Source organism: Epithele typhae (genome assembly GCF_022376455.1).
Source record: "Epithele typhae strain CBS 203.58 chromosome Unknown BXZ73scaffold_88, whole genome shotgun sequence".
NCBI lineage: Eukaryota > Fungi > Basidiomycota > Agaricomycetes > Polyporales > Epitheliaceae > Epithele > Epithele typhae.
In genome coordinates, this window is record NW_025954279.1 from 18,104 (window position 1) to 33,961 (window position 15,858).

The following is a 15,858-nucleotide window of genomic DNA, read 5'->3' on the forward strand; positions in this document are numbered from 1 at the left end:
GAGTCCGAGTCGGGCGCGTGGACATCCTGCCAAGAAAGGGCCTCGACGGGGAGCGCGGTGATTTCCTTGCAACATTGAAGGCGTCCGGGAGTACACCCAAATCGTCGGCCTGCTTCGCATCGAGTGGGTGCCCGTTCGGTCGGCCGCGTCCGCTGCGTGAGCTGAAAGTGAGCACGCCGGGGGGCTGACGTTGCACGATGGGGTGTATATCCATAAGCGTGGCAGCAGTGGTGGCGGTGGCGGCCAGCGGGGAACGTGGGGGAGTTCCGCGAGCAAGTACGAAATCACGATGAACGCGGGGATTGGGAGAGCGGGCGGAGATGCGCACTGCGGACGACGCGATCGGAGTCTGTGGCGGGGAATATTGGCTCACCTGTGACAGGAGGTACAACAAGCCCGAAAACGGGACCAATGCCTTCGTAAGACCAACGTGTTCTACCAAAAAAAAGTTTTGGCTCACCTGAGGTGTGCGCATACAGACGCATATAGTCGTGGGCGTGGGCGCGTTAACGAGATGCCCATCACTGCTGAGACGCGGCCAAGGTGAGCTCGATAAACCGGTGACGGACGGCTCACCTGAGATGTGCGCATACAGGCGCATAGAGCCGTAGGCGTAGGCGTGGAGCAAGGTGGAACACTCCGGTGGATCTACGGGCGTATATCTAGCAAAGAGACGGAGTGCATGGCGGTGAGAATGTCTTGGTCAAGACAGCCAACGGCGCGCAGAGGGCATGCGGCGGCTGCGCGCGGTGTCTGGCACGACGGAGAACGACGGGGAGAACTCACTGAATGACGGGGCCAGCCAAGCGTCACCGGGCGAGAGAGCGCGTGTGTTGATGGTAGAGCATGGCCGTCGCACGAGAGTGTGCGGCGGCGCCATGGCGATGCTGCAGCGGAGAGGGACGGCGAGGATCCTCGCCGGTGTGGGGCCGTTCAACTTCAAGTCGATGCGGGCAAAAAACGAGCGCCGTGCGCGGCCCTGGCACGCGCGCGCGGTCAGGTGATGCGAACCGAGACCAAACGCTGCCAAGTAGCGCCTACGCGTCTCTCTCGCACGCGCGCACACCATGTACTCTACCACAAAGAAGAACACCCGTTCATACTCAGGCCAGGAGATACCAATCTAACTTTCTTCCACGGGCCACCATTCTGTACACTTCCTCCCTCCGCTATGAACGCCGCCCGGGTACGTACATTACCACCCTCTTTGGTCGCTATGATCGATGCAAACACTTTTATCCCTAGTACCTTCCGGAATACAAAGTTGTACTCTGTGGCAATACTGTTAAATCCCCTCAGCTACGCCATTGCGTCTGGCTTGGGTTTCAACTCCTGAACTCAAGGTGTCGGAAATTCTGAACTCCTCCACCAATTCATTCGTGACCAATTCGACATGGAATACGTCCCTGAGCCCCCATAATGTCAATTCTACTGTTTTTCTGCGCCGATCGGACCGCACACGTGCGCCGGCGGACTTTTCTTCTATTTCATTATTCTCCGCCGCTTTTCAACGCGCTCAACTGCCATTACCCGAAAAGAATGCGTAATTGACAACGAAGGCGCAATCATTGACTCCGTACGCCTATGGTCATTGAGTTGCGCTCTCAGGACTGACTCCATCCTCCTCAGAACCAGGAGGGAAGAGCACATGCGCCCAGGCGACGGAGTTCTCTTAATCTACGCGACTGACACCCGCGCTTCATTTGAGAACGTCAGCATTATCCATCGGCAGCTGATGAGTGCGAACAAAAAGCGTTCTTTTCCTATCGTCATCGTTGGCAACAGGTCCGATCTGGAATATTTGTGAGAAGTCCAAAAGCATGGTTGGCACACTATCATTAGAAACGGTTCGCGGGCTCACGGCTGCTTTCCGTAGAGGGCGATGAGCTTGCAAGACGCCTTGGCTGCCCCTTCATAGAGACTTCTGCTGAGCGGCGTATCAACGTCGACGAAGCTTTCTACGTTGTCGTGTATGGCTTTTGAAAGCACGCCGGGCAGGTCTGAGCACACACTCTCGGTACTCCGTCTAGCCCTGACTTCTCCCACAGCAGCTCCGAGATGAAGTTCATCTTCAACAACGTGGAGTCCGGAGACTGCGATCTAATCTTGGCAGTGGTAGTGGCTGCGTAGTTTCGTAAGGCACCATTCTATATCCAGTGTATAAGTCCGAATCGGAGCGCCACCACACTGGCTGCTGGGAAGCCACACAGTTTGTTCAACCACAGCGATTGTTTACGGCACTGTGAGCGGTCGTCGACCATGGTTGGCCCGTTCAACGGGCTGGCACGAGTGGACTAGATGCAACCGAGCGGCGAGCCATCTGGCGCATCCAAACTGGCGTCGATGGCACATCACGTATACCGCAAGTAATGAGTCTTCAATTACCCGCCGCCCGTATCATATACATATCAGACTCATATCGAGCAATCCTGCTCGGGCGCGATGTCCCATGCCGCCTGGAGTGCCGGGGAGAGATAGCTGAGAGTAGTCGTGCCCGGGGGCAGCGTCGCGCTGTCCTTCGGCACGCACTGCGCCGTGAACTGGTTTGTGATAGCGGCGGGGATGACCATCTGGCCGCTCCGGTTCCCTGCCGAGCGCGCGCGAGGTCAGCACCAGCATCGGAATCGACGGGGAGGAAAACGCACGGTCTTCGCGGCCGAGGAGCGCGAAGCGGACGACGGTGTTGGGGGTCACGTCGGGGACGACGCGCTTGAGGTACAGGTTGCGTCCCTGCTCCAGCGCCTGCGATTGTGACTTTGTCGACGAGTCGCCGACGAGGGCCTCGGGGAGCAACGCCTTGCGGAGGGCGGTGCGCCAGTTGGTCGTGCTTTTGGCGAAGATCGCGCAGAGCATCGGCTGCGTGCCCTTGTTCTCCAGCGCGTTCTTGCTCGCGAACCCCCGCGCGCTGGTCGCGTCCGTCAGCGGCTGTACGAAACGTAGGTCCGACAGAAGATGGCACTCACGTCACAGGCTCGTCGGTCACGTATACTCCGACGCCGAGCTCTGCGTCCGCGCCACTGCTGCCCTTCGCGACGTTGGAGCCGAAGCCGAAAGAGTCGAAGAAACCGCTCGGCTTCGTCGGCTTCTCGAGCTGACCTTTCTCCGCCCAAAACGCGGCCGTGTCCTATGTGCACGCAGTCGGTCGGGTGTTAGTTGGGGGGAGTGAAGGATGATCAAAGAGACGCACGCTGTTGGTTCCATGCCAACCGACGAACTCTGGGTTGTTGCGCTTGAAGAGGTGCTCGAACTCGGAGAACGGCTTCTCGCGCACGTCTCGCTTGCTCTTGAACTTGTTCGCGGTGCACGCCTTGCCCGTGGACGTCTTCGCCGGAGCTTTGGTGGGAGCTTTGGTGGGAGCTTTGGTCGGTGCCTTGACCGGGGCTTTCGCTGGAGGAGCTTTTGCGGGTGCTTTGGCAGGGGCAGCGTTCGCAGGCGCTTTCGCAGGCGCCACCTTCGCCGGGGCTTTGACGGGAGCTTTGACGGGAGCTTTGACGGGAGCGGCTTTCACCGGAGCCTTGGCAGGAGCGGCCTTCGTGGGCCGTGTCGACTTGGTACCACCGCGGCGGTCCAGCTCCGCGACGTCGTCCTCGTGTGCAACGAACTGGAACCACCACTGAGAACGGGACAGGTCTCGGGATAACGGGGCGAGCGTACCTCGGCGTCTTCGTGATCGTCGAAGCCTTCGTTCTCGACGAAGCTGTTGTAAGCGGAGGGATCCTGAGTGCCGTGTGCGACGACCTGATAAAGCGTTAAACTCGAGTCCAACAAAAAGGTCGAAGGGAGAGAGTGTACATCGATATCCGTGGACGCATCGCGGACGGGGATGGCGTGAACGGACAGAGAGATGGCGAGGACAGAGAGTACGAAGAGACGATTGAGAGCCGGCATGGTGGGATGGTCGTGAGCGAAGTTGAAAGTGAGAGGACGGATGGATTGAATGAAATGCGGCAAGTTGGGTCGTAAAAAAGAAGCCGCGCAGCTGTGATGGATGAAGAGAACGTCAGCTAGTCCATTGCACGAGCAAGAACGCGACAAAATTCATCTCACCAGCCGAATGAAGTAAATAAAGGAGTTGAACTCGAAGGAAAGGAACGAGGACGAGCTGAGGATTGGCGATGCTTCTTTTGGGTTTATATATCAAAGTCGCCCAGCGCCTTGACAGGTCCCGGTATGCGCCGCAGTGCGGAAATATACCGTTCTCAAACGCAAGGGGAACTGTGGCCGGCCAGCGCCATGAGTTGAGTCATCTTGTGCAGGAAAACGCCGGCTTCACATCCATCGCTTGGCCTTGTTGTGGACGACCGTGCGCTGCTGAAACTGATCAACAATGTGGAAAGTGCGGGGATGTGTTCCGTACTTCTCCTATTTCCGCTCGGAACTCAGGCCTCCGGGATTGAAGAACAAGGACCGAGCGAGATGCGAACCGGGACGCCACGTCAGGACGAAACTTAGATTCGTGGCGGGAGCATGGGTTGCCTCCGCCCTCCACTCGGCTACCCTCTAACTGAAAACATAAGCAGCCATATCTGGAAATGTTGTGGTCGATAGGGATGGCTATGAGACTTGAGAGCGTGAGACTCAAGAGGAAGAGTCGAAACAGCTCACTCGACTACCACAGCCGCTGTTGGCGATGCTTGCGGCACCTGACACCTTACACATGTAAGAGGTGGCAAGTCAGAAATGACCGAGGAACTTGAGCCCGTCCATATGGCAGCATGTCAAGATTCATTAATTTAGGACTAGTTTCGGTGCGTTGGCATTTGATGATTTGTATAAGAACGGTGAGCTCGCGTGAGAGGAGGAGAGGAGGAAGAAAGCACCGACCGACGTCAAGAGCGCCGCCCACGACAAACATTTATCCACGCCTCGGAGGTTGTTTTCGAGAAAAGATGACGCGTGACGGTCTGGCAGAGTCTGCTCAAACATATATATAGTGACAGCGCCAAGCCTGGTGCAGCCACTGAGGCGCGTGGGAACTTCAGCTCGGCTCAGGCCGCTCCAGATCGTGGGAAGAAGTGACGTCAGGAGGCTTGGTCTTGACCTCGCCGTAAAGACACTCTCTCGTCTTCCACCCACCTACTGAGTATATGCACCACAAGTTGGCACCTCCCCCTGCCTCGCTGCAACACTCATCTCCTTCAACCAACCGACGGACGATCTCGACACTCATATCTCACGCTTCCCTCCACATGTCGTGTACTAAGACCGACCACGGACACAGCTCGTCCCGTTCTGGCACCTGTCTTGCTTGAACATCGATGGATACGGGTGGGTGCATCCACGAACGAAGACGCCACCGCGTTGGAGGGTCAATGATTGTGGTGGCGCGCACGGCCGTTTGAGATCATCCTCCCGGCCGTACCAACGGCGCAGAGCGGGCGAAGCAACGGAGACGAACGAAGGCTCGCTCGCGTGGATACTCCACCGTGCGTCGTTCGGTGCCCTTCCATGCAGCGCCGACGCCGACCAGGCAAGTGCTCTCCCGGCCTTCCCTCCTTTTCCCGTCCTCCTCCACTCAAGCTGCCCTCCATGGCCCCCCTCGCGTGTGTCCTCGCACTGACTCTCCTTTCCTACCTCGCTGTCGCTACTCCGCTTTCTACGCCCTCCAAGCCTTCCCGCAGCCTCCGCGTTCATCAAGCCCGCGATGCCCCTCCCTCTGGCTTTGCACTTTCCAGTCTCGCCTCCCCCAGTACCCCCCTCACTCTACGCATCGCTCTCGCCCAGGCTAATCCGAGTGCGGTTGTCAACGCCCTCCAGTCCGTGAGCGATCCCTCAAGCTCTTCCTTCCGCCAGCACCTCTCCAAGGCCGATGTAAGTTCGTTGATGTTCATCTCACGAAGCCGCTCGCTCAATCGCCGCATCTTGCAGGCCCAGGAACTCGCAGCTCCGAGCTCCGACAGCGTCGATGCGGTGACCTCTTGGCTGAACGAGCATGGCCTCACCGCCACCGCCCTCAGCCCCGCTGGGGACTGGCTAGGAGTCAACCTGACCGTCAGCCAGGCAAACACCCTTCTCGCCGCCGAGTTTTCCATGTTCTCCCACTCCGCCTCCGGGATTTCTGCATTGCGCACCCTTTCCTACTCCATCCCTGCGAGTCTCAATGATCACATCGATCTCATCGCCCCCACTACGGAGTACGTCCACTCGTGCGCATATAGTCAGCCAAAACTGACCTTTTTCACAGCTTCCCTGAGCCGATCAAGAGCGTCGGCTTGGTGAACAAGCGCGCCTTCCACGAGCCCGTCCTCCCTCGCACGTCGCTCCCCGAATGCTCGAACGGCACGACCCCCGCGTGCCTTCAGAAGCTGTACAACATCCCCACCAAGCCCGCGAAGGTCAGCACGAACAGGATCGGTGTCACCGCCCACTTTGGCAACAATGCCCACTACACGTTCTTGGAGGTACGCCCACACCCTTGTGCATGGTTCTGCGTGTTCATCGGCGCGGCTCCAGAACTTCTTGAAGACGTTCCGGCCTGATATGGACCCGACCACCAACTTTTCCGTGACGCTGCTCGATGGCGGCAACAACGACCAAGACGTTCCGTCTGTCTCGGAGGGAGTGCGTGTTTCGCTTTGCTCTCTAGTCCTGTGTCCTTAATCTTTGTTTGTGTCAGGAACTCGACATTCAGTACACCGTTGGCTTGGCCACTGAAGTCCCGGTCGACTTCATCATGGTTGGATTCAACAATACCGACGGAGAACTGGAGGGCTACCTCGACGAGATCAACTATCTCCTTTCCCTCGACGACCCTCCTCAAGTGTTGACCACCAGCTACGGCTTCGCCGAGCACAGCATCAGCTTCGCGCTCACCGAGTTAGTCCTCTTACGTCTGTTGCAATCTGAAGTCACTGATCCAGCTCGGGAACAGCAAACTTTGTCAGGCTTATGCCCAACTTGGTGCTCGTGGCGTCTCTGTCCTCTTTGCATCCGGAGACAGCGCCGTTGGCTGCATGAACAGCAACACGACCACCTTCAACCCCACGTTCCCGTCCAACTGCCCGTAGTACGTCCTTGCCCATCCCGATGAATCACGATCTCATCATTCCCCAGCGTCACTTCCGTCGGCGGCACCCAAGGCTCCTCCCCCGAGCAAGCGTGGCCCGGGTCCTCCGGCGGGTTCTCGAACTACTACCCCGCGCCCTCGTACCAGGTCTCCGCCGTGTCATCCTACCTCGCCGCGCTCGGAGAGACGAACGCGGGCCGGTTCAACACGTCCGGGCGCGCGTTCCCCGATATCTCCGCGCAGGCGGCCGACTTCCGGATCGCGTTCGACGACGTCGAGAGCGTGACTGGGACGAGCGCCGCGAGCCCTACTGTGGGCAGCATCGTCGCGCTGGTCAACGACCGGCTCGCGCAGGCGGGCAAGCCCCCGCTCGGGTTCTTGAACCCGTGGCTGTATGCGCGGGCGAAAGCCGCGTTCACGGACATCACGACGGGGAACAGCACGATCGAGTGCAATGGCGAGCAGGTCGGATTTGATGCGGTCGAAGGATGGGACCCAGTGCGTTCGCTCGTCATTGGCTGCGTCGATGTGGTGGTGACTGACGGTGGGTTCCGACAGGTCACTGGGCTCGGTACCCCTGACTTCAACAAGCTGTTGAAGCTTGCGGGTTTGTGAGTGCAGGTCGGGTTTGATGTGTTGCTGTGTCGAACATTGGACTTCGCTGTGTGTTCGCATGTTTACCGGACGTTTGTACTATCCCTCCGGGGGTGATTGGACAACCCCCAGTGATTGGACAAACGCGAATTGCGCGCCCGTCCCTGCCCCGTTCCTTCACCGATAACCACAAGATTTTGCACATAAATATTCCTGCTTCTCATTTACCCAAGACTCGAATTTTGTGTGTTTCTGTGGTGATCTACAAACTTCGGTGCGGTGAGTGGCATTTCAGCATACCTTGATGCCCCTCGGCTCACACAAATTCAAAAATGAGAGCACCGATATGCTACGACATGTGTTATGAGGCTATTTGAAGTGTTTGGGCAATTTATCCGAGACGATTCGTGGGCATGGAAGCTGGGTTCAAGGCACGTTGTGACCCCTCGCGGTGAAATGTCCAAACACTAGGGTCGACGAAGTAAATCGACGACCGCTCACGCAAAGCTCTTTGGATCTGCCTAAAACTCTCGGAATGGTGAAAATCACGCATTCTGGATGCATCTCTAAAATTTTATTGCTATCGGACGTGGAGGGAGAGGGGGGTGCATCAAATTCTCTCGCCCGGCGCTTGCCTGTCCAAACTGAGAGGGATAGTACCCCCCATCCGTGCACGCGCTCGATCCAGCCACGAGAGTAGCAATATGTGCATACAGCGGTAAGCCAAGCAGTACACGTACAACAGATGCTCCAACCATTTCCTCTTCTCCCGCCTCTTGCGCGCACCCCGCCCTCACTTGGCCTCCGCGACGGCCCCACACTCGCCGCACCTGCGCAGGCTCTCGTCCGCCATCCAGTTCTGGATGAGCGGCTTCAGCTGCGTGCCGAGGTCGGTGCAGTGGAAGGCGTCCTCGCGGATGACCGTCGGTGCGGCGTGCGCGCCGGACTTGCAGTACCACCGCAGGCGATCTGCGCCAGGACGTCCTTCGGCTCCGCGCGCAAGAGAGCGGCGAAGGGGACGCACCGATCGAGCCCTCGGGGCGGACGCGCTCCATGACGATCCCGATCGTGTCTGCGAAGCGGACAGGGTTGTGCGGCGTGTTCGCTGTGCGGGGTGCGGGTTGGTGAGGGGAGGAGGGCGCGAGGACGTGGAGGGAGAGGGTGGGGACGAGGACGTACGAGGGAGAAGGAACATCTCGCCCTCTTCGATCCGGATATCACGGAACGCGCCGTCGTCGACGACGCGGAGGAGCATGCCGCCCTTGTGCTGGTAGAACCACTCCTGCTCGTGCGCGCGCGCGCGCGCGCGTCGTGAGGTGAGACGGGAGCAGGTTGAGGAGACAGGCGCACCTCGGTCTCGTTCACGTGGTAGTCGTTGCGCTCGTTCGGGCCGCCGACGGCCATGACGATGAAATCCTTGCCGGAGTAGACGCAGAAGTTGTTGACCGGGGGCCTGAGGAGGTGGCCGTTCTCGGCGAGCCACTTGGGGAAGTTGAGCGGGGGCGCGAGCGGCATGGCGGATGGGGGAGGTGCGCGGATAGGATGTGGATGTGAGTCAAGAGCAGATGTGCAGTTGGTCGTCGGCCATTACTCAGGCATTCGGCAAGTTCCGCCAATGGCGTGCCACGGACCGTCGTTCAGCGCCGTCGCTCAGACGTGGCGGACGTGGCGAGAGGGAGCAGGGAGCAGCATATAGGTGGCCTGGAGAGCAAACGAGATGCCGCGTGAACTCGCGTGGGCCTTCAGCTGCGGTTTCCCGTGCCTTTCGGGGGAGAAGAGGAGGAGGCGTCACGCACAACGCGTGCATGTGATCCGTGACTCGCGAGTTGCCGTGACATGCACTGCACTAGGACGCGTGCCACTGACCCGTCTCCTCACCGCTGCCCTTTCCCCCAACATGTACTCGACCACAACGAAGAAGAAAGCGGAGGAAGACAGGCAAGAAGCCCTGCGACAACAAATCGCGGCTCTCCAAGCCCAACTTACGGACCGTGACGGGTCGGATTGCCCTCCTTCTCCCGAGCGCACACGACCCAACTCCGAGGTCTTCGTGCCGGAAACGCCTCCTAGTACGTACTCAGCCAATCTACCCTCTGTTCTTACCTTACGTCTCTCAGAGAAGAGGAAGCGCGAAGAGCGCGCTACGCACTCGTCTCGTACGCTTCCTGCACGCCCTCCGACATTCCCGCTCAAGCAGGACCAGCCACGGTCACTCGCACCTCCCGCAGAGTCGACGGTGCTGAGGGCGCTCGCTGAGGCCCACAAGCAGAAACATCGACCAGAAGCGTCGGATCCTGTCGCTCGTTCGGCGGATTTCACGGGAGCCCCTCCGACTCCCGCCCCACCCCGGCCAGACTCGAACACCAGAGACGAGAACCTCGCTCTGGTGGAGGATCTCCGGATGGGGCCTTACGACCACAAGCCTCCATTTGACGATCTTCACTTTGAACGACCGGAGCCCACCTCAAACATCCGACTCTCGTATGTGATCTTGTCCATTCCTTCTCGTTCACGCTGACCACTCGCACCCAGATCCCGAGCAATCCCGCACGCGCAGTTCCAAGACTACCTGCGTGGGCGCTACTACATCTCCCCCTCGAAACTCTACTCAGTCGTACGCCTCCTCCCCAACAAGGCTGGCTACGACGTCCCCGTCGACGGCGACTGGCTCACTATCGCCGTCGTCGCCGAGCGCGGCCCGATGGACTACACCCAAGCCCCCGTCGCTGTCACGCGCGACGACGAGTTTGCCCGGCCCTCCACCGACGACGAGCGCATGGACGCGCTCCCCGCCCTCGACGCCCCCGCGCAGCCGGGACCGTCACGCCCCGCACCCTTCCAGCGGCGGGGGCTGAAGACCGATGGCGCAACGCCGACCTGGGGGAAAAAGTACATCAACCTGCGTCTCGTCGACTTCGGCTGTCGCTCGCGCGGCGGCGTCGACGGCGGGACGGCGAAGATCCGCGGGGACGCGTACCTGTCACTCCTCCTCTTCGAGGCCGACGGCGCGGACGACGTCGTGACCGACACCGGCGGCAAACGGAAGGTGTACCGCGGCGGGAGCCGGGGCGCGTTCGAGCGCATGTCGAAGCTGCGCGAGGGCGCCGTCGTCGCGCTCCTCAACCCGCGCGTGCTCCGCCCGTTCCAGCGCGCGGCGTCGGACCCCCCGCACCCGACGGCGAACGTGCTCGCGCTCACGCCGGAGTCGGACGCGGCCGTCGCGGTCGTCGGGTACGCGCAGGACCTCGGGGCGTGCAAGGCCGTCAAGCGCGACGGGAAGCGCTGCGAGGCATGGTGCGACAAGCGGGTGAGCGATGTCTGCGATTTCCACGTCCAGGCCGCGGTCGAGCGGTCGCGCGCGGCGCGGCCGGAGTTTGCGATCGGGTGCGTCTGGCTCCGTGCTGTTCGTGCGGGTGGGGGCTGACGACTGGGCTCCAGGACGAGCGGGATGTCGTCGAGCGCAGCGAGGAAGAAGCCGGCGTACGACCCCGCGCGGCAGTGGGGGCTCAAGCCCGAGCCGGGCCTCGGCGCGACGTACGTGGTCGGCGGGCACGTCGTGTCCGGCTCGACCGCGGACCCGGGGACGATGTTCTTGGGGGAGAGCGTCGGCCGCGAGGCGCAGGCGCGGGCGGCACGCAAGCTGGCTGCGAAGGACGACGACGTCGCGCTGGAGCGACTGCTCGCGCGGGACAAGGAGGGCACTCGAGCCCTTGCGAGCGCACGAGAATTTGCGAAAGCGCAGGCGGAGGAGGAGGCCGGGAAGGGCAAAGGCAAGAAGAAGTCGGCGCGCGCGAACTCCGACGACGAAGAGTCCGACGAGGATCAGACGACGAGGAAGAGCGGGTATTCGGCGGAGCTCATCAAGCAGCTCGGCTTCGACCCCGCAAGCAAGGGAGGTAAGCTGACCACGGACGCGAACACGCACAGCAAGGTGCGCCGGACTTCTTTCATGACTTGCTCGTCGCCAATGCTGCTATAGCTGGGCACGCTAGCCGCCCCAAATTCCACGCGGAAGATCGAGCTAGGTCCTCGCCCGGGGAAGAAACGATCATGTGTCCAGAAGCCACTCGACGTGTCCGCCGACGAACCTCGTGCGGACTCGGGTGTGGTTGTCCTGGACAGTGAGTCGGACGATGAAGTTGAGCAAGAAGAGGTGAAGGCTTTCGGACACCCCATAGGGCTTCTGGGAGAGGACGACATGGTCGATCTGGACCAGGAGTAATCCACCTTCGTTCTGTCCTCGCTATTTTCGCCACTCTCGCTACGAGCCACACTTTCTGCTGGCCACGAGCATTTTCGTTACACACTGTTTCCGTGTCATATTCTGTCTCTTCGATTAGCTACACTAGGGGGTATCGTCGTGCTCCCGTCCTTCCATAACTGCACCACGTTCCCGCCGCCGAGAGCGGCGGTGACGCGATCCAAACCGGCATCTCTACCATTCCTCAATGTCGTCGTCCGACAAGCACCGGCCGGTGGACACGTCTGCCTCGACAGCAGGGCTCGGAGCAACGCGACGCTGCGAGTCCGGCTCGACCTCAACCTCGTCGCCCACGTCGCCCTCCTCCGCGAGCTCCGCGGACTGGCTCGCCGGTTGCTGATGGAAGTCGAGCCGGGAGAACGCGCGGTGAGCCGGAGGGACGCGCGCAGATCCTGGTGGGCGTAGCGGTCAGCGTTCGGCCCTCGCGAGCGGACGACGATACGTACCGTCCGCGAGCCTTAGGACCGTCCCCGCTCCCAAGGCGACTTCGCGTTGCGCCCACTTGGCCGAGGGCATGCCGCCCGCCTGTCCAACGAGAGTTGGCGTCAGCACGACAACAACCACGCGAGGGCGAGCGGACGCACCCGCTGGAGCCACGCCTGCACGCTCTGCACGCCCTCTTCCGCCGCGCGCTGCCGTCGCAGGCTCTCGAAGAACGCGGGCTTGAACGGCTTCTGGTTCCGGCGCGGGACGGGGCTCGGGAGCGCGTGCAGCGTCCCGAGCGCGACGAGATGGAAGTGGTGCGGGTTCGCTTGGTGCCACTGGGAAGCTCGCGGTCAGTGAGAGAGACGCGACGAGGCTGCGTGACGCTCACCGCCTCTCCCCCGCTCGAGTCTACCCAGCTGAGCATGTCGGCGAGCGCTTCGCACTGGTCGAGGGTGTCGCAGTACTGGGTGTAGTTCTGGTGGATGTACAGAGAGAGCAGGGATGCGTCGATGGGGCTATCGGCGTACAACTCCTGAAGAGGCGGTGAGCACGAGGAGCGGGGATCGCGCGGACACGGACCTCGATGTCGACGCGGCTTGCTCTTCGATCGTGCTCGCTGAAATGCGGCGGGAGGAGGGGAGGGTCTTTAAGACGCGCATCGAGCTCTTTATCTCGTTTCACGTCTTTCGCCGGTGCCGACTGCGTCGGGGGGTCGCCTTTCCCTGCAACGTGCTGCGTCGTGAGAAGGTGTCCGCCCGGAGATCGGCTGCCCACGCACTCTTGTTGTACATAATCTTCCCCAGGAGATGGAACAGAGCCAAGCTCTGCTCCCGTCGCGTGACCGCCTGGAGCACAGTGGCTGCCGATGGTCCCTTGCCCTTCGCGCTCCGTTTGTTTCCTTTGCTCAGTGGCAGAGCTGACCCGTCCGCCGTGCACGCGAACTGCAGCGCCATGATGGCGCTCCGAATGTCGCCATTGGAAGACTCGACGATGAGATCGAGGACGTCCTTCGACGGTCGAACGCCGACGGCCCTCTGTCGATCCAGCAGACTTTTCAGCGCAGTGCGCATGTACGTCGCCGCGATGGGGTTGAAGCTGCGAACGCGGGTCAGGCGGGGAGTCAGCGTCAACGCCGGGCAGAACGCACTTGATTTGCCTCACAGCGGGGGAACTCAGGAGGGACGGGGGCAGCACGGTCCGCACATCGACGGCCTCTTTCCCGCGGGACCAGCGCCGAGGACCGTCTGCCTCTGCGTCTTCGCCTCGTACACCGGCATCGCTGACTACAATCACGAGGGGGACTCCTACGCTCGCCGTGGAAGCCACGAAGGACTCTAACGTTGCATGGAATGACTCCTGTGTTCGAGGATGGAGGATGTTCGGGAGGTCTTCGACAAGGACGACCTTGCGTCTCGATGTGCTAGTGGAGGCCGTCGTGGACGGTACGGCGGTTGTAGATCGCTGGGACGAAGTGTTGGTTTGCGTGGGGGGACGGGAGAAGATGTTTTGGCAGTTGGAGGCTCTGGTAAGGAAGGTTTGGAACTTCTCGGACAACCCCTCGTAGTCTGTGTCCCAGGTGCCTTCTGTCCGGGAGAACTGCTCGTCCATGGTGTTGCTCCATTCCGCGATCTCGAAGTCGAGCTCCCGTGCGAGCACGCGTACAGTCGCCGTTTTCGCCGTTCCTGCGGGCCCAGTGAGGGCTAGTATGCGCTAGAAGATCGGACGTTGAGAATGAAAGGAGAAAAAGGTATGAGGGGACGCACCCGGTACTTAGATAGTTTCCCGGAAGGACCGCCGTCGAAAGCTTCGAGCAGCCACTGTCGTACGTCTTGCACCTTGCGCTTGTGAACCGCCAGTTCCTCCTAACGACGTGTCCGCATGAAGCCTGGGGGACGTTGACAAAGATGATGGAGCATACCTCGGCTGTGGGCTCAAACAAATCAATCCATAACGCTGTGTCTTCAAACACGCGCTTTAAGACCGGTGTTTCTGACAAGAACGCACGCAACCACGTACCTGAACCCTCGTGCTGAAACGAGGCCACTCTCTGCGACAGGATTTCCCTCTCCTTCCCCTTGCTTTTGGCCGTCTTTGGTGGTGGCGAAGGCTCGAGGCCGGTGAGATCGAATATGGGAGGTCGCGCAAGCTGGCCGTTCCAGGCGTGAGCATGAGACCACAATCAGCGAAAAGCTCAAACTGACCGACATCAGAGGTTTGGTCTTGGCCTTCTTTGTCGGAGGTGGGGTATCGTCTCTGCTGCTAACCGAACGTTGGTTGAACTTGAGAGAAGTTGAGCTGGGCCTCCGGTTCTGATGTTTGGAAAGATTTGAAGACGACATTTCCAAGCACTCGAAGAAAAGCACTAGTTTGATGGTAGTCTGGAGAAGACGGATGGAACGGGTACAGGCAGTGTGGCCCCAGTTGCAGCAGTGGACGCGTCGCGCGTCACGGCGACTCGCGAGTCACGCATCACATGCACGCGTCGTGCGTGACGTCACCACTTCCGACTCTCCCGTCCCGAGAGGCACGGAAAATCGCAATCAAGGCCCACGCGAGTTTGGCACGCAGCCTCCATCCGGACTTGGGCTTTCCAGAAGACTGCATGACATATGCCCTGCTCCCTCCTCCCTCAGCGTCCGCCGCGTCTCTGCGCTGAACGTTTGTTGTTCATTCCAGCCGCCGGACGGTGCATGTATGATGTCACACCGGGCCGGTTTGGCTAAGTGGGATTCCTCGGCGCTTCCGGCGGTGTCGAGGCACTGCTAATTTAACCTGGTCTCCCCTAAGCAGCCCTTCTATCAAAGAATTCAACCTCCTCCTCCTCCTCCTCCTCCTCCTCCTCTCCCCCACGCTGGTCATGCTGCTCCCCGTCTCTCTCTTTGCCCTCGTCCATCCTGCTTGCCGAAGCACAGCAGCAGCAGCTCGCTCTTGATACGGTCCGAGACTTCAACTCCCGAGCTCCAGCCTCCCCTCACCGCCCGCATTCTTCATTTCTCCTTCGCCCGACCTCCACTATGTCTATGTTGGTCTCTGCACCTCCTCCGCCGGCGCGCCGCGCCTCTTTTTCTCCAACGACTCTTCCATCACCCAACCAGGCCCAGACAACGTGAACGGCAAATCCGTGTTTGAGATCTCCCTTGGGCCAGAAGGGTACAGAAGCCATGCAGGCTTTTTCACAAGAGGAGGATTCTTCGCCATCCAGGCTGGGAGCGTACACACCCCATTCGAGATCCTTCTCACTGCACCCAGTCCGTCTTCCTCGTCTTCTCTCCCAAGCCTGTCCTTGACCCCATTCTAGATGGCACCAATCCCCCGTCCCCGTTCGCAAGCGAGACAACCGGGAATCAAGCAATCGTCCTCTCTCCACCATTTAACCCCCAAGCCCACCTCGAGCCCTCCTAACCATCCCCAGTGCGAACCTCACCCAAATTAATGCCCCCTCGTCCCCCACGAATTACACCCTTGTCAACGTCCCTACCGCCAACTTTCCCCTTTCCTCCGTCCCTCGCACAAATTGTGCTATCCGCTCCGCCGCCCAGCAATCAAGCAGCGGTGCGAAAATCTTGAGCTC

At 60.3% G+C, this 15,858-nt stretch overlaps 6 protein-coding genes across 6 annotated transcripts; 3 read left to right on the top strand and 3 right to left on the bottom strand.

Annotated features, from left to right (window-relative positions):
* Positions 1–1,531: 1,531 nt before the first annotated feature.
* On the top strand, positions 1,532–1,971 carry BXZ73DRAFT_22257 (uncharacterized protein; the record flags this gene model as incomplete). The annotated part of the gene is given in 3 exon segments (XM_048017642.1): positions 1,532–1,803; positions 1,820–1,823; positions 1,843–1,971. Coding segments are annotated over 3 exon segments (405 nt in total), but the record flags the coding sequence as incomplete, so codon positions are not given.
* A 443-nt stretch (positions 1,972–2,414) lies between these two features.
* Positions 2,415–3,888, bottom strand: BXZ73DRAFT_106656 (uncharacterized protein; the record flags this gene model as incomplete). The annotated part of the gene is made up of 6 exons (XM_048016681.1): positions 2,415–2,587; positions 2,646–2,905; positions 2,964–3,124; positions 3,188–3,601; positions 3,655–3,738; positions 3,793–3,888. The coding sequence occupies 6 exons, from the start codon at positions 3,886–3,888 to the stop codon at positions 2,415–2,417; spliced, it is 1,188 nt and encodes a 395-aa protein (XP_047872488.1).
* A 1,641-nt stretch (positions 3,889–5,529) lies between these two features.
* On the top strand, positions 5,530–7,621 carry BXZ73DRAFT_55128 (family S53 protease-like protein; the record flags this gene model as incomplete). Its single annotated transcript, XM_048021285.1, has 8 exons — positions 5,530–5,811; positions 5,869–6,134; positions 6,185–6,401; positions 6,454–6,561; positions 6,617–6,816; positions 6,872–7,006; positions 7,054–7,504; positions 7,565–7,621. The coding sequence occupies 8 exons, from the start codon at positions 5,530–5,532 to the stop codon at positions 7,619–7,621; spliced, it is 1,716 nt and encodes a 571-aa protein (XP_047872489.1).
* Positions 7,622–8,393: 772 nt separating this feature from the next.
* Positions 8,394–9,115, bottom strand: BXZ73DRAFT_106658 (3-hydroxyanthranilic acid dioxygenase; the record flags this gene model as incomplete). The annotated part of the gene is made up of 4 exons (XM_048016682.1): positions 8,394–8,569; positions 8,625–8,705; positions 8,780–8,882; positions 8,951–9,115. 4 exons carry the CDS (start codon positions 9,113–9,115, stop codon positions 8,394–8,396), a joined length of 525 nt encoding a protein of 174 aa, XP_047872490.1.
* Positions 9,116–9,497: 382 nt separating this feature from the next.
* Positions 9,498–11,822, top strand: BXZ73DRAFT_55122 (uncharacterized protein; the record flags this gene model as incomplete). The annotated part of the gene is made up of 4 exons (XM_048021283.1): positions 9,498–10,081; positions 10,133–10,984; positions 11,039–11,531; positions 11,580–11,822. 4 exons carry the CDS (start codon positions 9,498–9,500, stop codon positions 11,820–11,822), a joined length of 2,172 nt encoding a protein of 723 aa, XP_047872491.1.
* Positions 11,823–12,035: 213 nt separating this feature from the next.
* Positions 12,036–14,626, bottom strand: BXZ73DRAFT_106660 (Rad17-domain-containing protein; the record flags this gene model as incomplete). Its single annotated transcript, XM_048016683.1, has 11 exons — positions 12,036–12,253; positions 12,308–12,386; positions 12,446–12,622; positions 12,676–12,819; positions 12,867–13,009; positions 13,066–13,382; positions 13,435–13,997; positions 14,051–14,149; positions 14,206–14,240; positions 14,304–14,433; positions 14,489–14,626. The coding sequence occupies 11 exons, from the start codon at positions 14,624–14,626 to the stop codon at positions 12,036–12,038; spliced, it is 2,043 nt and encodes a 680-aa protein (XP_047872492.1).
* Between the last annotated feature and the right edge of the window lie 1,232 nt (positions 14,627–15,858).